Source organism: Calliphora vicina, chromosome 4 (genome assembly GCF_958450345.1).
Source record: "Calliphora vicina chromosome 4, idCalVici1.1, whole genome shotgun sequence".
In the NCBI taxonomy this organism is placed as follows: domain Eukaryota; kingdom Metazoa; phylum Arthropoda; class Insecta; order Diptera; family Calliphoridae; genus Calliphora; species Calliphora vicina.
The window spans coordinates 14,881,458-14,904,492 of record NC_088783.1 but is presented as its reverse complement, the minus strand read 5'-3'; the positions used below and the strand labels follow the sequence as shown (position 1 = coordinate 14,904,492).

At 34.0% G+C, this 23,035-nt stretch overlaps 1 protein-coding gene across 1 annotated transcript; it reads right to left on the bottom strand.

The window, feature by feature from the left end:
* Positions 1-877: 877 nt before the first annotated feature.
* On the bottom strand, positions 878-21,874 carry w (eye pigment precursor family transporter white). Its single transcript, XM_065508802.1, has 7 exons — positions 21,553-21,874; positions 6,349-6,583; positions 5,634-6,288; positions 5,441-5,572; positions 5,181-5,370; positions 1,655-1,786; positions 878-1,581 (listed from the first exon to the last, which is right to left on the bottom strand). Exons 1-7 carry the CDS (start codon positions 21,628-21,630, stop codon positions 967-969), a joined length of 2,037 nt encoding a protein of 678 aa, XP_065364874.1. The 5' UTR covers positions 21,631-21,874; the 3' UTR covers positions 878-966.
* Between the last annotated feature and the right edge of the window lie 1,161 nt (positions 21,875-23,035).

Here is a 23,035-nt window from a genome sequence, read left to right as displayed (position 1 = left end):
TATCAGTAAATCCATAGCAGTCAAAATATATTACATTAAAATATGATCAAAATAGCAAAAGTCGAAAATAAATATTAAAATAAGTTGCAATTTAGAAGCTATTATGCTCCGGAATGAATGATAGAGAATTCATACTTTACATGAACATATTATTTCAATAATCTTTCTGAGTCCGTCCGTCGCTAAGAATTTCATGACAAAGATAATTTCATGAAATTTGGCATACACGTCCCTCAATGATGAAGTTATTCAATTTTGTTAATATCCATCCATTATTTCGCTTATTACTCCTCTCTGAATAGGACTTAATTAAGCATTCATAACTATCTTAAATATTTGGGTATCAATCAGAGCTTCAAATTAATTATTTAAATTTAATCTTAAATATTAACTAAGAAATGAAAAATATCAGAAATCTATACCATAAAACTATTCCCGCCAAAGTATATTCTTTAGATTCGTTCAAACGCTTTTATTATACCCAAAATCCAAAAAGATTTGATTTTGTCATTCCGTTTGTAACACATCAAAATATTTGTCTCAGACCTACATTAGTATATGGTGGGTCCTCATAAGATTCTAAGACGATATATCTATGTCCGTCTGTCTGTCTATTTAAAATACGATAAGGTTTATTTGGTATTCAAAATGGGGAATATTCAATATCCATCGGTCCATGGTTTCATATAATCCCGGAATACTGTTTGAGAAGCGTTTGTAATTTAAAGTTTCGATTCTTAAAATTCTTCCATGATTTCTTCTAAATCTAACTAGTTCAGGAACAAAGCCATTATTGAATATTAGTTATTTAATTTTCACAACAAAATTAATTCTCTATAGTTTTTTAGAAAGTTCATTAAAATCATAAATTCATATGTTGTATTGTTTAAATCATTCTTTTATTTACAATAATATGTGTTAAATTGTCTTAAATCTAAAATATGTAAGCAGCTCTCGCCCCACTCCCTATTCCTTACGTTTGGTGCGCATCTTCAAAGCCACATAGGCAGCAATACGAAATATTAGAATCAACAATATCAAACCCATATAATCAAATGGTAAATTCGTCTCAGAAAAGCTCAAAGTCTCCAAAATAACTTTACCAGAATTGGGACAGGTGGTATTTTTGGAGGTGCAGGTAATTTCACCCGGCTGTACATCGGCCCATTGATTGATTAGCAAGCCCTCGTTGGCATAACGGAACCAAGAGAAATACGACAGCCATTTGAAGTACACAGGCACTGAACCGGAATTCAAGAAGAAACCACCAAACAAAAGAAAGGGTATAGTAACGGGAGGACCCACCGATAAAGCCATCGAAGTGGAAGTACTGGCACAAGAAATCAAATAACCGAATGAAGTAGAAACATTGGCCACCAAAGTGACCAAAGCCAAGGCGCTAAGGAAATGAAGTATGCCGGGTCTTAGACCTATCATGGGATAGGCGATGGCGGTAAAGAGAAACGGTACCACTAAGAACAACGGCAATTCGGCTATAGTTTTGCCCAGAAAATAGGTATCACAACGGTAAAGGCGACTGCGTGTTTCACGCATAAATACCGGCAATTCAGAGGTGAAGACCTAAAAGAGATAATATATGAGAGTTTAATATATGGAAAAAGTTAATTTTCTTTAATGCTTATTTGAGACTTACATTGATTACAGCGAAAACATTTTGAAAAGTCATATTGGTGAGAAATAGAAATATGGCGCCATTGATGTTCATTACACCCACCTGGGTCATGGGCTGGTTCAAGAATATTAAACCGATTAAAACAGCAACCATCTGAAAGTGGAGGGAATTTTAAAATTAAGAGAAATTTAGAATAAAAACTTAAATAAAAATCATAAATGATAACTTTGCTATTGAAATATCTGTCTTTTTTACAAAGTTGAAGAGTATTACTTCAAGAACGTGATTAAAAAACCTGATCCAGAGATTTTTGGTTACATTGGTGTTTGGAGAAACAGTTAAAGACGCTCTTCCAAATTATCAAAACTTTGTTCTGACCCCAGTTGACCTCAATCATTGATTTCGCAACCGCCTTTTGACCAATGCATTGATTTTAATCGTCGATGTTAAGTTCAACCAACATTCGATCCATAAACCTATTAGTGAAATGATGTCATCTGTAGTGAAGTTAAAACCTAAATGGACTCCTAACCTAACTGTGTTGCTGATGATCGTGCAAAAAAAGGCACCATGATGCCTGACGGATACATAGACTTTATATGCGGGTTTCCGTTATCCAATTACAAACAGCAAATTAGTAATTTGTACTATGAGCTCGCTCAGACAAGATGGGGATGTGAACCCACATGTGGCAAAATATCTTCTTGGCTTGACACGCTCACAAGTAAGCAATGTAGTGGGGGTGATTACCGGACACTGCATATTTGGCAACCATGCGAGGAGACTTGGACTGCCATATAATGACTTTGTCATTGCCCGGTATTAGGAGATCTACGCATCAGGTTTCTGGAACATCGTTCCTCAAATAGTCTTTCTGAGCTAGCGGACATGAAGTTAGAATGTATCAATGCCTTTATTAGGAATGGCAATTGGCCAGACACGGGAATCTCCATGAAGTGACCCAGTATCCTTCAAAAGACTGGTTCATATTATCATCACTTCTCCTCTTCTGACCTTCTTCCTCTTTATTTCATCTACTCCTTATTCTATCTGACTTTCTCCTTCTCTTTCCCTCTTCTGTTTCTATTTTCAGGTAACACAAAGTAACATACTGTTTGGATCCAAGTGAGCTGCTCTCTTTCCTGTCTCTACCATGCGACTGCCTGTTAACCTAACCACTTTTCAGCCCTAATATGTTTCAATAATCAATGATAAGTTATTTAGACTGCAGCCCAGAGCAATCGGAAAGAGTTTGAACGTCTAAAGAGTCTTTGAAAATTCATCTTCTCTTCTGACCTCCTTCATCTTTATTTCTTCTACGCCTTGTCCTATCTGACTTTCTCCTTCTCTTTTCATCTCTATTAGGCCCTCTTATATTTCTATTTCCAGGTAACACAAAGGAACCAAGTGAGCTGCTCTCTTTCCTGCCTCTGCCATGCGGCTGCATGTTAACCTAACCCCTTTTCAGTCCTAATGCTAAATTATTTAGACTGCAGCCAAGTACAATAACAAGGAGTCTAAACTATAATCCATATTTTTGAAAATGTGAAAGTTTTTCGGGACCACTGAATGCCTAATACATCCTTCGACAGACATAATTCAATGCTTTTTAATGAATTTAGTTTTAAACAAGATATTATTCTTTTCGTTTATATTGATTTGGATTCTCTTAAATGTTCTTGATCTTGACTCTCCTTCATGAAATACTTTAACGAGAGTATCAGCATTGTTTCCTTCTAACCAGCCTTTTCTATCCTTTAATTTTTCAGAATATCCATCAGTTTATTAGTCAATCGACCGATTAGCTTCTTTGATTCCATAATCTGCCTCTTGTTGTTGGCCTGATCTTTTATAAGGAGTGAGATCGAAAAATTCTTAACACACGTTTTTCATTACATTTTTTAACCCAAGTATTATTTGAATTTTTTTTTGATCAAGTTACCTTTGAAAAACATGTCAGTTATTATGTGTAATGTCAATTATATTAATTTTTTTGTTAATCTGATTAAAATGAGTGACCAGAAAAAAGTGCGTACTGAAATTATTAAATATTTTCAACAAAACCCAACTTGGTCTTACAAAAAGTTGGCCAAGCATACAAAGGTCTGCCGTCAAACTGTTTCCAATGTTATTAAACAGTACCGGGAGAACTTGTCAGTTGATAGAAAACCTGGTTCAGGTAGAAGGAATGGTCCACATGATGTTTCTAAAGCCAAAAAAATAGAACGCATTTTCAAAAGAGCTCCCAACACATCCGGTAGGAAAGCAGCCCGGTTAGCTCAGTGCTCGGACTATTTGGTACGAAAAGTTAAAGCTAATGCAGGTTTAAAAACATACAAGGCTCAAAAAGTTCCTGACAGGAACGCTACTAAAAATTTAGAGGCCAAAAACAGAGCACGGAAATTGAAGTCAAGTTTTATAAAAAAATATTCTTGCTGCATAATGGATGACGAAACGTATGTTCTGGCAGATTTTTCGCAACTTCCAGGTCAAAAATTTTATGTTGCTGATGCTCGAGGGAATGTTGAAGAAAAGTTTAGGACCCAAAAGCAGACAAAATTTCCCAGAAAGTTCTTGGTATGGCAAGCAATATGCAGTTGCGGCAAAAGAAGCCACTCATTTGTTACAACGGGCTCTATAAATACCGAAATTTACATCAAGGAATGTTTACAAAAAAGGCTGCTTCCATTCATAAGACTTCATAATGTGTCCACTTATTTTTGGCCTGACTTGGCATCCTGTCACTATGGCAAACAAGCCCTTGAGTGGTACAAGAACAATAATGTGGTATTTGTACCAAGAGAGGCAAATCCTCCAAACTGCCCGGAGCTAAGGCCAGTGGAGAGATATTGGGCTCTTGTTAAAAGAGAATTGAAGAGTACAAAAAAGGTGTCCAAAAGTGTGGTAGATTTTAAACGGAGATGGACTACATGTTCGAGCAAAGTGACAGAAAGCACTATAAAAACGTTCATGGAAGGGTTTCCGAAAAAGGTTCAAAATTTCATCACTAGTGATTAAAACTATAAAAATAATTTTTTTTGTAAATTGTAATAATAATTTCAATCAAAAAAAAAAAAATTAAAGCTGTAAGTTTAGTGGTTTCTTTTTTATAAACATATATGTATGTTAAGAATTTTTCGATCTCACTCCTTAATTACCTCTAAGTATTCTGACAGCAACTTGATTATCTTCAGAAATAGTCAACCGAATGTTGAAGTCTAGTCTATTGGGTGCCCCGATAGACTAGACGATAGTGTACTGGACTATCAATCCTAGGGTTGCGGGTTCGATTCCTGCCAGAGACTCTGGGCGTTTCTTTAGATAAGCAAAAAGCTTCGGAGTTTGTTTTTGTTTAAAAAAAAAATTGAAGACTTATTTGTCGTCGTTAGAACTGCATGCTACTCCACCCATAATGGATTTCTTGCTGTGTTTTCGGTGACTTCAAATTTAAATTTCAAATCTTCAAACACTTTAAAACAAATATTCCCCTAAATTCTTTTAATTAATCCCAAGATATTTTCCCTGTTGTATAGTATAGTTCCCTTACCGTAGTTTGTATCAAGCGCACTTTAACCAGCAACGGTTCCTTTAAAGTGGAAATCCAAGAACGCCACATAATCGCTCGAAACTGGGTAAGCCAAGAAGCCTTGTAACTTATGCCATTTTCATCGTTCTTCTGAAAACCATCCGACTTGGCAGCAATCTTTTGGAAATTCTGTTCCATTTCACGAGAAACTCTAATACATAGATAAAATAAATATTATTATAGATTGATTGTATCTACATAAGTTTTTACCGTAAACTTACTTGCCCACCGCAAAATTGTCGCATATTTTTGAAATACGATCACGTGACTCCAGCTCTCGTCCGGGTACAACAGCCAAGACTTGAACATAGAAATCAGCTGGATTATAATTATTAGGACACTGGGCGCCAATGCTAAAGGAATTGATAAATAAATTTAAAATAACCTGAAATATTACAAAAATCTTTGACTTACAATGAAAAAAAGTCCACCGCCTCAGTGGGCGTGCCCAAGAAAGCAACTCTACCCTCGGCCATTAACAAAATCTTATCGAACAGTTCAAACAGTTCCGATGAAGGCTGATGTATGGTTAGTATAACAGTTTTACCACGCTGTGACAGCTTCTTCAACACCTGAACCACACTGGCGGCCATAAACGAATCCAAACCGGAAGTGGGTTCATCACAAATCAATAGCGGTGGATCGGTAAGGGCCTCTGAGGCGAAAGCTAAACGTTTACGCTCGCCTCCAGAGAGACCCTTAACGCGACCGGGTACCCCAATTATGGTATTTTGGCATTTACCCAGTGATAAATCCTGTATAACTTGATCCACTCTTTGGATTTTCTGTTTTTGTGTCATCGAACGTGGCATACGAACAGTGGCCTGAAATATCAAATGTTCCCGAGCCGTAAGAGAGCCTATGAATAAATCATCCTGTTGGACATAGGCACAGCGGGCTTGCATTTCTTTGGCATCCACGGGATGACCATTTAGCATGCGTACACTGGAAGGGGAAATTTGCACTCCTCGTGCCGAACGAAAGGCTAAGGCATTCAGTAGAGTGGTTTTACCCGCTCCCGAACTACCCATAACGGCTAACAGTTCTCCGGGATAGGCCACGCCACAAACTGTAAAAAGATATTCGATATTAAGGAGTTTTAACTTTGGTTTATATAAAGAAAATTTACCATTCTTGATCAAGTGTTTACGCGGCTTGGGTATATGTCTTTCATTGCAAAATACTCCCTTGACTCGATTTACCAGCTGCTTCCAATTCGATCCGGGCTGATGAACTTCACCAAATACATCTAGATTACACCAGGAGTATGTCAGTTTTTCGGATGCCGATTCATTGGAGGTCAAAGAACCATAACTTTTGCTAAATCCACTATTGATGGCCGATGCTTCGAGTGTGCCAGGAGTCTGAAATGGTGGAAGGAGAAATTTATTGTAATACAAATATTTATTTTAAATCTAAAAATGTATAAGACACATATAAAGTTTATGGGTAAATTATTGGAACTTAATAAAGCCCGATTTACAATAGATGGCGTATCTTCTGAACACGACTTTAGATTTTAAAAACTTATATGTCATTTTGAAGGGTACATATCTGTCATTTACTCTCACTTAGTTATTGAATATTATTGTGTAAATAACACAGTTTTTTTTGCTTCGAAAATGTCGAGTTTTGTATCATCATAAGCATCATATGCGGGAAGTTTTGCTTTACTCTTCTTTAATTTGAAAAAAAAGTTCCGCTGAAGCACACAAATTGCTAAGCAAAGCTTAAGATGAATGTGTTTCATCGGTTTCAACATGCGAGAGATGATTTGTTCTGATCAGAAGTGGAGATTTTGACAAGGAAGACAAAGATTGTCCAGGCCAGCCAAAAAAGTTATAAAACCAATAATTGGAGGCATTACTTCATAAAGATTGTTGTCAAACTCAACAAGAGCTTGCAAAATCATTGGGAGCTCTCAAGCAGCAATTTCTAAACGTTTACGAGCAGCAGAATTCATTCAAAAGCAGAGAAATTGGGTACCATACGAATTGAAGCAGAGAGACCTTGAAAGTTGTTTTGGCATGTCAGAAATGATGCTTTAACGTTAAAAAAGAAAATAATTTTTGCAACGAATCATTATTTGCGATGAAAAATGTTTCCACTGCAATAACCCGCCGGCCGGCCAACCAGCCGAATCCACACAAACACCAAATATCCATTGCGCTAAGGTAATTCTCTGTATTTGGTGGTAGCAAAAGGGTCCTATATATTAGGAGCTGCTGAAATCTGACCATACCATCACAGGGAACCTGTACCGAATGAAACTGATGCAGATTGAAGCGAGCATTGTAGGAAAAACGCTCAGAATATGCGGCCAGATATGAAACCGTAATATTACATCATGACAACGCTCAGCCACATGTTGCAATACCTGATAAAAAGTATTTAGAATGAAGTGGTTGGGAAGATTTTCCTCACCCGCTTTAAACTGCAGACTACTATCTGTTTCGATCGATGCAGAACGCGATCTCTGGGATATGATTCACTTTGGAATAGAACATCCGATATGGCTTGATTCATTCTTGGCCTCAAAGTATTTATTTTCTACAAATGTTTCAAAATAAAGGATAAACATTTGAAAAATTTCCACATTTGTATGTCATACAACAGATATGAAAGAAGCATTCTTAAGTTATAGATTAGTTCGGATATCATTACTCGAAACATTCAAAGACTTCACATTCAACACGATTTTGAAAAGGAAAAAAGTCGTGTTCGTGCTGTCTCCAGTTTTAAATGCCAAGGGTGATCGATATTTTCACTTGATCTCTCTACCGTATTTTCGGAATTCCTACACTTTCAAATGTAGCTTTTGAAGCCTGCAGAACGTAACTGGTTTAAGAAACTTAAGGACTTATGAAATAAGGGATCAATTTGATTCACAGAATTTTACTTCTATTTCTGCTTTTAGATTCTCTTGTATAAAATACCATTATAGAAGCAAATATACAGTGGTGGCCAGGAATTTAAGACAAAATTTTTTTGCTAAATTCCATGTAATTGTCAATTATTTTTTCAAATATTTCCACAAATATGTATGCATGAGGACTGTTTTAACACACAAGCGTGTTTTATTCGACTGTATCAATTCATACATATTCACCATGAACACATAAAATTTTTCTACAACTTGACCAAAAATTTTTTTTTTTAAATAAACATATTTTCTCACATTTATATCATTATATTTTTATTATTATAAAATATTCGGACCAAATTTCGTATTTTTAGTTCCATTAGTTTCGGTCATATCATGTTATTAACAGCGGATGTTCGCTGAGGTGGGTCAACGTATTTCCACATATCTTTGTCCATATATGTTTTACCGATTTTTCCAAACATTTGTCAGAAACTAGAAACATTAATAATAAATTTCATACCCTTAGAGGTCCTTTTATTTTGGCTCTATCGCACTTAAAATTCAGTTAATGAAAAAAATTCAAGTATTTGTCTTAAATTGGTGGCCACCACTGTATCTCATTTAACTGGATGAATCAAATAACTACTTCTTAGACCTAAAATTTGCATTAATTAATGATAAAATCTTTTCCACAACTTCGCCGGAATTTCAATTTATTTAATCAACTCTCATACCAATCAGCTAAAATGATCAAAAGAAGATTTTCCGGCACAATTATCTAATAAGTCAAGGGTGTGGAAAGAGTTACGAGTATATAGTCAGTTAAAATAATATCAAATTTAGTGCTCATTGTTTCTGGGGGCATTGGTCTCATATATTTTAAATAAAGTTTATCTATTTCAAAAAGTATATTATGAAATGGAACAATAAAGACGTAGTATGTATAACATATAAAAAAAGTTTCTTCTAATTAGATTACCTTCACAACTCTGCCAAACAAATATGCAGTTAAACCCAAAAAAAAGTATATCTAGAAAACACTTGTTCTATCTTATCATTTATATGATGCATTTTATCAGCGATGCTGAGATTTGACAAACAAATATTATGTTGCATGCTCTAAAAGAATTTATGTTTAAATACATATAAAATAATCTAGATAATTTTTTGGTTAAATAAAAAAATGTAACAAAATATCCGACAGGTATTTTTGTCATGCACACGAATATGAGAACAATGACAGATTAAATGAACCATTCTTTCAGTTTTTTCGCTTTTTATTTCAGTTTTATTTTATTTATTTATTTGTTTTTATCAATTTAAATTTCAAATTTAACACAAATACATACATGAATGCATAGATAGTAAATTGTGTAAATAAAATACATACATGAATATACAGAGAGCATCAAAAGTGAGTAAACACCACACATTTTTTGATTTTTTTTTTAAGATAATGAAAAACCTAAAATCTATCCAAAAGTTTCGGTTTGTTGCAGATTGGGCTGTATAATAGATTCGGTTCTAAAAAAAAATAAGTCGGACTATAATGATTTTCATGATCTTAAGAAAATCAAAAAATTTACTGGTGTTTACTCTTTTTTGAGGCTTTCTGTATATGTATATTAAGGCGGACCCAAACAAATAAAATTAAAATTGACTTCATTTTAAGAAACCATTTTTCAAAATGTGTCTTCTACCACTCAATAGTTGTTGATGATTATCTGGATCAAAGCATAAGAAGATCAATTGGTCACAAATAAAAGTGATCGCAGATCATGCTGCTTTTCCCGATAAACGACTTTTTGATATCTTAATAAATGGTCACAGAAAGAGCTTTCTTTCCTTATCTATAATTTACTTTTTTTAAGTTTTTCCAGCAAAAATTGATTGTAATTCAGCAACATGCTCATTTTCTGATAAACGAGAAAATAAATAAAAAAACATTTTTGATCTGAAATATGAGTTATCGCAGATCGAGTTTCCTTTCTCAATTGACCGCTTATTTACAAAGTTTTTAATGATTTTAAATGTTTTAAGTTCTTTCCCTAAAAATAGATTTTAATCTATATGTATAAAAATGAAATGGTACATTTATGTAAAGGTATCACGTGAGAACGGCTGGGTGATTTGACTGAAATCAAAAATTCCTGGTAAAACTCGGAATTTAAATTTTTTTTACATTTTCACAATATAAATTGATTCAAAGTATTGGCCATTGTTAGCTATGATATTTTCCCATCTTTCTGGCAACATATGGATTTCGAACCAAAAAAGCTGCTCATCTTTTGAGACCTAGAACGAATCAAACCAATATCGTATAGTCTGTTCCAATAAATAGTAGCCGGATGGGGCACGGTCTGAACTATAATGCGGGTGAGGCAACTTCCCAACCACTTCATTCTAAATTCATTTTAACATGTATTGCAACATGTAACCGAGCGTTGTCATTATGGAATATTATGGTTTCATGTCTGCCCGTATATTCGCTTCAAACCAATCATTTGCGTTTGGTAAAGGTTCCCTGTTATCGTAGGGCCAGATTTCAGCAGCTCTTGTTAAGACTAACAACAATCTTCATGGAGTAATGCCTCCAATTCATGGTCTTTAAACTTTTTTGGCTGGCCCGGGCAATCTTTGTCTTCCGTGTCAAAATCACCACTTCTGAACCGCACAAACCATCTCTCGCACGTTGAAACCGATGAAACACATGAAAACTTCTTCGAAAATCATCCTTGTAACAGAGTTCTTCTGTCTCAACTGGATGATATTGATGTGGACGACATATGGATGCAACAATTGTTAAAATAACAAACAACGTTCAACTTACTCAATTGTGTTCTAAAATGTTTCCCATAATACTTGGTTGAACAATATTTGAGGGATGTGTAAATTGTCAAAATTGCATAAATTCGGGTTCAGAGAACCCACATGTAATTGTAGGATACTAATGCATCTACAACGTTTGTTTCGAATTTTGTCTCTCGATTAAATATTTCTTATTGTAGTTTTACAGAAATCCACGATTGAGGAATATTTTCCAGTATAAGGAGATCCACGATTGTGGAATATTTAAAGTATAAAAAGTTCCACGATTGAGGAATATTTTCCAGTATAAGGCGATCCATGATTGAGGAATATTTTCCAGTATAAGGAGATTCACGATTGAGGAATATTTTCCAGTATAAGGCGATCCATGATTGAGGAATATTTTCCAGTATAAGGAGATTCACGATTGAGGAATATTTTCCTGTATAAGGAGATCCACGATTTAGAAATATTTTCCAGTATAAGGAGATCCACGATTGAGGAATATTTTTCAGTATAAATAGATCCACGATTGAGGAATATTTTCCAGTAAGGAGATCCACGATTGAGGAATATTTTCCAGTATAAGGAGATTCACGATTGAGGAATATTTTCCAGTATAAGGCGATCCATGATTGAGGAATATTTTCCAGTATAAGGAGATTCACGATTGAGGAATATTTTCCTGTATAAGGAGATCCACGATTTAGAAATATTTTCCAGTATAAGGAGATCCACGATTGAGGAATACTTTTCAGTAAGGAGATCCACGATTGAGGAATACTTTTCAGTAAGGAGATTCACGATTGAGGAATATTTCCCAGTATAAAGAGATCCACGATTGAGGAATATTTTTCAGTATAAATAGATCCACGATTGAGGAATATTTTCCGGTAAGGAGATCCACGATTGAGGAGTATTTTCCAGTAAGGAGATCCACGATTGAGGAATATTTTCCTGTATAAGAAGATCCAAGATTAGGGAATATTTTCCAGTATAAGGAGATCAACTATTGAGGAACATTTTCCAGTATAAGGAGATCCACGATTTAGGAATATTTTCTAGTATAAGGAGATCCACGATTAAGGAATATTTCCCAGTATAAGGAGATCCACGATTGAGGAATATATTTCAGTATAAATAGATTCACGATTGAGGAATACTTTCCAGTAAGGAGATCCACGATTGAGGAATATTTTCCAGTATAAGGAGATCCACAATTAAGGAATATTTCTCAGTATAAGGAGATCCACAATTGATGATTAGTTTTCAGTATAAATAGATCAACGATTGAGGAATATTTTCCAGTAAGGAGATCCACGATTGAGGACCATTTCCGGTATAAGGTGATCCACGATTTAGGAATATTTTCCAGTATAAGGAGATCCATGATTGAGGAATATTTTCCAGTAAGGAGATCCACGATTGAGGACCATTTCCAGTATAAGGAGATTCACGATTTAGGAATATTTTCCAGTATAAGGAGATCCATGACATTTTTCAGTATACATAGATTCACGATTGAGGAATACTTTCCAGTAAGGAGATCCACGATTGAGGAATATTTTCCAGTATAAGGAGATCCACGATTAAGGAATATTTCCCAGTATATGGAGATCCACGATTGAGGAATAGTTTTCAGTATAAATAGATCCACGATTGAGGAATATTTTCTAGTATAAGGAGATCCACGATTGAGGAACATTTTTCAGTATACATAGATTCACGATTGAGGAATACTTTCCAGTAAGGAGATCCACGATTGAGGAATATTTTCCAGTATAAGGAGATCCACGATTAAGGAATATTTCCCAGTATATGGAGATCCAGGATTGAGGAATAGTTTTCAGTATAAATAGATCCACGATTGAGGAATATTTTCTAGTATAAGGAGATCCACGTTTGAGGAATATTTTCCTGTATAAGGAGATCCACTATTGAGAAATATTTTCCAGTATAAGGAGATCCACGATTGAGGAATATTTTCCTGTATAAGGAGATACACTATTGAGGAATATTTTCCAGTAGAAGGAGATCCACGATTGAGGAATATTTTCCAGTATAAGGAGATCCATGATTGAGCTTAAATATTTCAAAATTTACTCAATATAGGCTTAAAAACAAACATTTCGTTATTTTAATTCGAGTTCAAATTGCAAAAAAAGGTAAATCAATTCCTTCTCTTTGTCGGCTCTTCCTCATACTTATCACCTTTATTAAATACAATGAATGACCCTGTTCACAACTGATGATGATTATATTTTTGTGCGTTTCTGTGTGTTCATGCGGGTGCAATCATGTATATGTATATAATGATGTATTTCTGTACTTGTGTTAGAATATCAAAACTGGAAAAAAAATTCAAAAAAAAATAAAAATAAAAATACCGAACCCATGTTTTTTGTTGTTGTTGCACTGCTAGACTATAAAGTACAGAGTATTCTATTACGGACAAAGTACAGAGTAACAATAATAACAAAAACAACAGTTAAAATAATAATAAAACTAAAAAATCAGTACAAATACAATACAATAGAATAGAATCACATTTACAGTCAGTCAGAGTTGTTCTACTATATGTTTAACAAAGCATTATTTACCGACCACAAAGTAACCTCGTTTTTTATACTGCTGTTGCTCCCTCTCTCTCACTATTTTATCTCTTATTAAATATGTGTTGTATTTGGGGGGAAGTTTAGGGCAGGTAGTTATGTATGTAGTTTGTTGGAGCTCATATTTTATGGATGTGTGACTGTCTGTCTTTCTATCGGTCTGAATGTGGGTGTAGGTGCATAATATCATCGAATTTGTAGGGATGTGTGAGATATGTATATTAGGGTGGCCCTTATTTTGCACTTTTTCGATGCTCCCGTCATCTAAAACCCAAATGCTGAAGCTTTTAGCAATTTTCAAATATTGTATTTGAAATTTCGTTTTAGTAATTTTAAGTTTCTATAAGAAGTTTTCTTTGAATTACTCAAAATTAAAATTTTGTTGCTTGATTGGTTTTTGAAATAAACGATTCAATTGAGGAACGATTTTGCTCAAATTTTCTGCACTTTGTTTTTAGATGTCAGCGAAATATTTTAGAGCTTGGGAGCACAGAAAATTAGGGCCACCCTAAAATCCATATGTATGATTCTAGGATGTGTGTGTATAATTTTAATTTTTTGTTTGTTAGTCGGTTGCCTACAATTGTATTTTTTTCGCTTCAATACTCAACATTGTGTCCGTTACTACTTGTTTTGTTTTATTCGTTCTTTTTTTTTTTTTGTTTATTTTCCATTTTTTCTACGTAGTTCTTGTTCCTATTTTCATATACAATTGTTGAATTTTTTTAGATGTTTCCCATAAAGTGGGTGGATTAAGAAGTTGCCGTCATGACACAATGTTTTTTAATTATTTTATAATTGTTTGTATTTCATCATAAGCTGCATGTTGCTTTTTATGATTTTTTCAAGGTCTAAATAACTTAACATACAATTTTAATGTTTTTTTTTTTTGCATTTCATGCACTTACGTTTATATTTGACAACATCAATTTTTAATTAATTAAAGACTTTTGTTATTTGTAATGTAATGCCATGTTTGTTGGTATTTTATGAATGAAATTTCACATTAGGCTTAATTTTCAATTAACCCCTGTAAGTCCAAGTGTATGTATGTATGTTTATTTGTATTTACATACGTATTAATATGTTTGGATGGCTAGTTCGGTTAGTAGCATGACAGTACTAGTAGTAGTCTGTACTTATACGAGCGAACACTACTTGTTCTATTTGAAGTCCATCCTTATCCATTCAACTAACGATCCATCCATGCATTCATTCATTCGTTCATTCATATATTCAATTCATTCATTCATACAATCATTCATACATCCATCCATATATTTTACAAATTTTTAACCAACATACTAGAACATGTATTACATACATATATTGTGTTAGACTGCTTCCAGATTGTATGGAGAAAACAGAATCCTCTAAAAATTATCTAAATAACCGAAATCTAACGAAAATGTTAGATGATATGCTTCTCAGTGAAGTAGGAATTAAGGATAGCGTGCTTAAAGATATTAAGGTACAATAAATAGAGAGCAAATAGTACTTTTGAAATTTTTTTATAATAATTGACCCAGAAATGAGTGAGGTAGAATCCATGGGGACCCTTTATGGTACTTTTTCTTTTTTCCACTGGTACTTTTTGAATAATTTATAATAATGAAACTGAAATCTTGATATTGGACACACATGATCCTGAATGAGACAAAAATGGGAAACATGAAATTAATCAATTCTATATCATCGTACGTGACATTTGTACGCCTATAGAGTGGAACAGATTTTGCAAAAATAAGAGAATCTGAAAAATAATTTGGTCTTTATGTTCCATTCAGAGGGTACTATATTTTAAAATAATAAAAAGTTCTTTCGAAATATTGTTGTCCAAAATATTGAGAGAAATAAGGGTATATCGTACGTGACATAAAACGGAAGTCATTTTGAGGTACATGTAAAAATATGCGAACATTTTCGAATCGTGAGAGGCGTTATATTTTCCTTTAATTTCTTACACTAAAGGAAATATTTTTCTTTTACAATCCGTCATATTTAAATAAAAACAATCTTTGGATGATTTTATAATAAATAAAATTTAATATCGTACGTGACATACCGTACGTTACAGATTTTTCTCTTATAATAAAACTATATATGTATATTCTGTAAATATATTGTTACGAAATTGTACTTGAATTCAAATATAACGATTTTAAGGGCTGATTTAAAAGTAGCATAATGCTATTAAATAATAGTGCTGTAATAGCAAACTGTAACATATCTGTGGGCATTATTAAATAAAAGCTTTCAGTTGACCATTGATCGTAAGTTGGCAACGCTGTATTCGAATTCGATTATTCAGTTAAAGAACATTGTAGAAAGTACACCACAGATGGCGTATGTATTAGTAAGATCTAGAATGTTCGAATTTTGACAGTTAAAGAGCAATCTAGAGTGCAGATGGCAGTGTTATAAATGTTATAATTCGTGTACATTATAAATTGTGTCTGTATTTCTGAGAATTTATAAACCTGTATAAAAAAAACATTGAGTGGCTATTTAATTCTGTGGTTGTTGTACATTTTGAATAAATAAAGAGTTGTTACAATTTTTAAACTACTAAACGGCATTTATTTGCAATCAAAAGTATCCGGTTTATTTAAAGGAAATAAACCAGCGTTTTGAAAAGGTTAAAACGTAACAATATGTATAAAAAAACTAAAAAAATGAATAGAAAATATACATTCGGTTTCAATAAACAATTTGACAATAGCAAAAAAACAATCAGAGTTAAATTCATTTCAAACTACAAGCTAATTGGGAGTCTAAGTTTCAAGGGTTTTTGTGTTTTCAGTCGTGGTAGCGATTCTCGTGGAATTGCCCATATGTATATGGTTCTGAGTGAATAATAATCGAATGAACCTAGAATCACGAAATGAATTAGAATCCTTAAATGGAACTTATTGGTCCTGAATAAGTGAAAATTCACAAAAGGAGACATAATTTAATTTTTTCCTTCTTCTATTGGTCCGTTTTGAAGTTTCATAAATAATGAAAAGTACCACAAACTTAAACACATACTAAGTGAGAACTCAAATTTTTGAGAAACCGAGAAACAAGTTATTAAGCACATTGTAAGCTATGATATTTTCGTATCTTTCTGGCAACATACATATGTATTCCGAGCCAAAAGAACTACTCATCTTTTGAGGCCAAAAATGAGTCAAGCCAATTTTGGATACTCTGTTCCAAAGTGAAGCGTATTCCAGAGAGAGCGTTCTGCATCGATCGAAACAAATAGAAGTCTGGACTATAAAGCGGTTGATGCAAAACTTCTACATATCCATCATTTATTTTCACTTAGTTATTGAACATTATAGTGTAAACAACAAAGTTTTTTTGCTTTGAAAATATCGAATTTTGTACCAACAAAGCGTCATATGCGGGAAGTTTTGCTTTACTTCTTTTATTTGCAAAAAAAAGTACCGCTGAAGCACACCGATTGCTCATCGAAGCTTATGGTGATTGTGTTTCATCGGTTACAACATCAGAGAGATGTTTTTTTTTGGTTCAGATTTTGACACGGAAGACAAAGATCGCCCAAGTGAGCTAAAAAAGTGTGAAGACCAAGAATTGGAGGCATTACTCCACGAAGATTATTGACAAAGTCAACAAGAGCTTGCAAAATCATTGGGAGCTACTCAAACTGCAATTGTAAACTTTTTCGAGCAGCAGGATTCATCCAAAAGCAGGAAAATTGTGGTACCCAACTAATTTATGACCTTTTTCCATCTTTCTGGCATCATATGGATTCCGTGCCAAAAGAACTGCTCATCTCTGAAATGGAGCGTTTCACAGAGAGAGCGTTATGCATCGATCGAAACAAATAGTAGTTGGAAGTGGCAAGGTCTGTAATATAAGGCGGGTTAGGCAAAGCTTCCCAACCACTTCTTTCTAAATAGTTTTTAACAGGTATTGCAACATGTGGCCGAGTGTTGTCATGATGGAATATTACAGATTCATGTCTAGCCGCATATTCAAGGTATGCTCGCTTCAAACGAAACAGTTGCGTTCGGTACAGGTCCATGTGATGGTTTGCCAAGAATTCAGCAGCTCATAATAGATAGGACCCTTTAGGTCGCACCATATTCAGAGCATTATCTTAGTGCCATGGCTTTGGTGTCGATTCGGCTGGTTGGCCGGGCTTCACATATGATCTCTTAAGCTTCGGGTTATCATATTGGATCCATTTTTCATCGCAAGTAATGATTCGGTTTAGAAATGATTTTCTTTTATAGCGTTCAAGCAGCATTTTCGACATACAAAATCGAATTTCAAGATCTCTATGCATCAATTCTCCTGCTGCTTGCTAACGTTTTGAAATTTCTGATTGAGTAGCTCATAATGATTAATAAGCTCTTGTTGAGTTTGACAAACAAAATTCGCGGAGTAATGCCTCCAATTCTTGGTCTTCACACGTTTTTTATAAAGTAAACAACAAGTTTTTTTGTTTCAAAAATGAAGAATTGTGAACCAACAAAGCGTCATATGGGGGAGGTTTTGCTTTACTTCTTTACATTGAAAAAAAGTGCCGCTGATGCACACCGAGTGATCACCGATGCTTATGGTGAGGTTGTGTTTCATCGGTTACAACGTGAAAGAGATGATTTATTTGGTTTAGATTTTGACACGTAAGACAAAGATCGCTTAGGCCAGTCAAAAAAGTTTGAAGACCAAGAATTGGAGGAATTATTCCATAAAGATTGTTGTTAAACTCAACAAGAACTAGCAAAATCATTGGGAGCTACTCAAACAGCAATTTCAAAACTTTTCGAGCAGCAGGATTCATCCAAAAGCGGGGAAATTGGGTAGCATACGAATTGAAGCCTAGAGAGCCTAGAAACACGATTTTGCATGTCCAAAATGATGATTGAACGCTATAAAAGAAAATCATTTTTTTCATTACGATAACCTGAAGCGTAAGATGTCGTATGTGAAGCCCGGCGGCCAACCAGTCGAATAGACACCAAAGCCAAATATCCACCTCGCTAAGATAATGCTCGGTATGTGGTGGGACCAAAAGAGTCCTATCAATTATGAGCTGCTGAAATATGACCAGCCATCACAGGGAACCTATACCGAACACAACTGATTCGTTTGAAGAGACCATTGTCCGAAAATATGCGGCCAGACATGAAACTGTATTATTCCATCATAACAACACTCGACCACATGTTTCAATACCGGTTAGAGACTATTTAAAATTAAGTGGTTGGGAAGTTTTGCCTCACCCGCTTCATAATTCAGACCTTGACCCGCCCGACAACTATTTGTTTCGATCGGTGCAGAACGCTCTCTCTGTGATACGCTTCACTTTGGAACATAGTATCAAAAATTGGCTTGACTCGTTCTTGGCCTCAAAAAATATGAGCAGTTCTTTTGATTTAGAAAAATCACGCATTTTTAAGTCATATCACAGGGAACCTGTAACGATCGCAACTGATTCGTTTGAAGCGATCATTGGCCGAAAAACTCCCAGAATATGCGGCTAGACATGAAACCGTAATATTCCATGATACCTCTCGGCTACATCTTGCAATATCGTTAAATAGTATTTAGAATGAAGTGGTTGGGAAGTTTTGCCTCACCCGCTTTATAGTACAGACTGTGCCCCGTCCTACTACTATTTATTTCGATCGATGCAGGACGCTCTCTTTGGAACAGAGTATCCGATGTTGGCTTGATTCATTCTTATACTCAAAAGATGAGCAGTTCTTTTGGCTTGGAATCCATGTTGCCAGAAAGATGGGAAAAGGTCATATATAACAATGGCCAACACTTTGAATAAATTTTTATTGTAAAAATGAAAAATAAAAGCCAAACATTTGAAAAATTCCACATTTTTAAGTCATACACACAATACTTCATTTCACAGCAGCATAACCCTCCCCAAATGATTAACATGGATCCTTGTCTGACATATGGAGTGGGAAACGTACACAAAAATTTCATGTGTCTACCTTATGACATTTGGGCTGGGCGATGTTGAATCATTCAGTCACTCAGTAGCATTACTTTTTTTATATAAATAGATTGGATAATAATCTACCGAAATTCTAAGGCACATCTATTCGAAACAAATACTTCTGTATAAGAAAAATCACAAAAATATTGAAAAAGTTTAATTTTAGTTAGAATTATCCAACACTTTCTGGTTTTGGTCCTTCCTAATGTGCAACTAGTCTGTGATGTATGTGTATGAGCAACATGAACATATTGTTTTGTTACAAATGATTGCGGCAGTTGGTTTGTTACACATAAAGAATTTTTGCAACAAAAAAAAAATGTATTTTAAGAAAAAATTACATACATTGTACTCACACAAGTACAATTTTTCATAACAAATGTAAGGAGTGAGATCGAAAAATTCTTAACACACGTTTTTCATTACATTTTTTAACCCAAGTATTATTTGAATTTTTTTTTGATCAAGTTACCTTTGAAAAACATGTCAGTTATTATGTGTAATGTCAATTATATTAATTTTTTTGTTAATCTGATTAAAATGAGTGACCAGAAAAAAGTGCGTACTGAAATTATTAAATATTTTCAACAAAACCCAACTTGGTCTTACAAAAAGTTGGCCAAGCATACAAAGGTCTGCCGTCAAACTGTTTCCAATGTTATTAAACAGTACCGGGAGAACTTGTCAGTTGATAGAAAACCTGGTTCAGGTAGAAGGAATGGTCCACATGATGTTTCTAAAGCCAAAAAAATAGAACGCATTTTCAAAAGAGCTCCCAACACATCCGGTAGGAAAGCAGCCCGGTTAGCTCAGTGCTCGGACTATTTGGTACGAAAAGTTAAAGCTAATGCAGGTTTAAAAACATACAAGGCTCAAAAAGTTCCTGACAGGAACGCTACTAAAAATTTAGAGGCCAAAAACAGAGCACGGAAATTGAAGTCAAGTTTTATAAAAAATATTCTTGCTGCATAATGGATGACGAAACGTATGTTCTGGCAGATTATTCGCAACTTCCAGGTCAAAAATTTTATGTTGCTGATGCTCGAGGGAATGTTGAAGAAAAGTTTAGGACCCAAAAGCAGACAAAATTTCCCAGAAAGTTCTTGGTATGGCAAGCAATATGCAGTTGCGGCAAAAGAAGCCACTCATTTGTTACAACGGGCTCTATAAATACCGAAATTTACATCAAGGAATGTTTACAAAAAAGGCTGCTTCCATTCATAAGACTTCATAATGTGTCCACTTATTTTTGGCCTGACTTGGCATCCTGTCACTATGGCAAACAAGCCCTTGAGTGGTACAAGAACAATAATGTGGTATTTGTACCAAGAGAGGCAAATCCTCCAAACTGCCCGGAGCTAAGGCCAGTGGAGAGATATTGGGCTCTTGTTAAAAGAGAATTGAAGAGTACAAAAAAGGTGTCCAAAAGTGTGGTAGATTTTAAACGGAGATGGACTACATGTTCGAGCAAAGTGACAGAAAGCACTATAAAAACGTTAATGGAAGGGTTTCCGAAAAAGGTTCAAAATTTCATCACTAGTGATTAAAACTATAAAAATAATTTTTTTTGTAAATTGTAATAATAATTTCAATCAAATAAAAAAAAAATTAAAGCTGTAAGTTTAGTGGTTTCTTTTTTATAAACATATATGTATGTTAAGAATTTTTCGATCTCACTCCTTAATTGTGTCCTTTTTTTTTTGTAACAAATTTTTTCACTGCCTGAATTCCTCTAGCATGATGAGAGTTTGGTCTAAAATTACACACAAAAATGGTCTTCAAATAATTTAATACAATTGTTAAAAATTTGTAAGGAGAAATCATCAGCAATGAATGTTGTTAACTCAATAGGCTGTTTAAATTAAAGAGAAATTGTTAAAATTTAAAATTAAGACAAAACTTGAAAACCAACTAAAAATAATTCTTTAAAAACTTTGTATCTTTGCTCGTTTTTCTGTTTAATTATAATATTTCTTGTTTAATCAGTAAACAGCTTTCTAAAGCTTTTCTTTTTCTTTTACTGTTTTGTAGGATATTCCTTTTGTATGCTTTGATTATTTCTTTTGTACTCACATTATGTAGACTTTCCACAGAGGTTGTTGTACCTTTTTTATGCTCCGGTATTAAAAATTCTTGATCCTCTTGACCCATTATTAACACTTAATAAATTATGTGTATCTCTTTTCACTTTTATCGTTAGTTATTACCAAATACCAAATGACAATAAATAATCTTTTCTCACTTGGTTTTTATTTTGAAGAGAAAACTTTAATCACTAAAGATTTATAAGATTTAGTTGTAACTTGTATATTAAAGCTTTTGTCACTGTAATATTTTTTTGTTGGAAATTTTGTAACTACATATAATGATAAATTTTGATTCACTTTTCACTTTATTTATTTATCTATCTCGTTTCAGGTTAATCTTTTTTAAGGTCTTAACTTAAGCAGTTACGCGCTCAGACTGTGGGTAAGTAAGTAAGAAATATTTATGAAATTAACAGTTAGTACAGGTACTAGTAGCTACTTTGTGAGTTAGCCAGCCAGTCAGTCAGTTAGTAATAATTACTGGAAGCCACTTTTATGGTTGCACCAACACCAGATGAGTGAGTGAATTGTATGAATGCATAGATGTATGGTTGACTGACTGAATGAATGACTGAGAGCGAAAATGAGTAAATAATAATATCATGTCTGAGCTAATAACACCTATGTAAATCACATGGAGTACAAGTATAGCAAGTACCTTGCTTTGCTTTTTTCCTCTTTGTTTTATTATTTGGATATTGATAAGGAATTCATCTGAAAAATTAAGATGAGTTATCAAAAAAAGAAACAAAAATAACAAAAATAAGATTTCTATTTTCTTTCAACAATGTTGACACGTTTTAATATTGGGGCTAAGAAAAAGATTTTGATGATATTCATGGTGTTGATTTATAAAGCATCCTGTTATTTCTATTCATACAATTGCGAATACAATATAGAAATTGGAAATTTTTGAATGTCAAATAGCGCGCTGCAGCGTAGTGAAGTTAAATGTTAGAAAGCTCATACAAAGTTTATCCTTGGTCCAACGAAATAATTAAAACTTTTAAAAAAATCCAGTGTTGAAAAAAATCTAAAGGTTTATCGTCACACTGTACAATGGTGCAGAATCAAAATTTCTAAACGACTGCTCCGATCGGGATAAAATTTGACGTAGACGTAGCCAAAGAGTATTTGAGTTTAAGTTATTGAAATGGGTGCTACAAATGCTTCCGGAGCGGTGCTATGGGGGCTCAAATTATGGTAAAAAAACATCCTGAAAAAATTTTAGGTAAAGCCCTCTGAAGTTTTGAGATGAGAAAATGCAAGTTTTTTAGTTTTTGTAAAAATTTTGCCATTAAAAAATTACTTTTGCAATTTAATTTCAAAGAATAGAAATGTGTACGTAATTGTCGTTCTAATGAGACATGAGACAAAGTTATTAAAAATTCCCCAGGCCATTAACGTGCCTCAGGCCACTAGAACAAGAAATGTAGCAACAAAATTAACATCTTTTGAGAAATATTAAA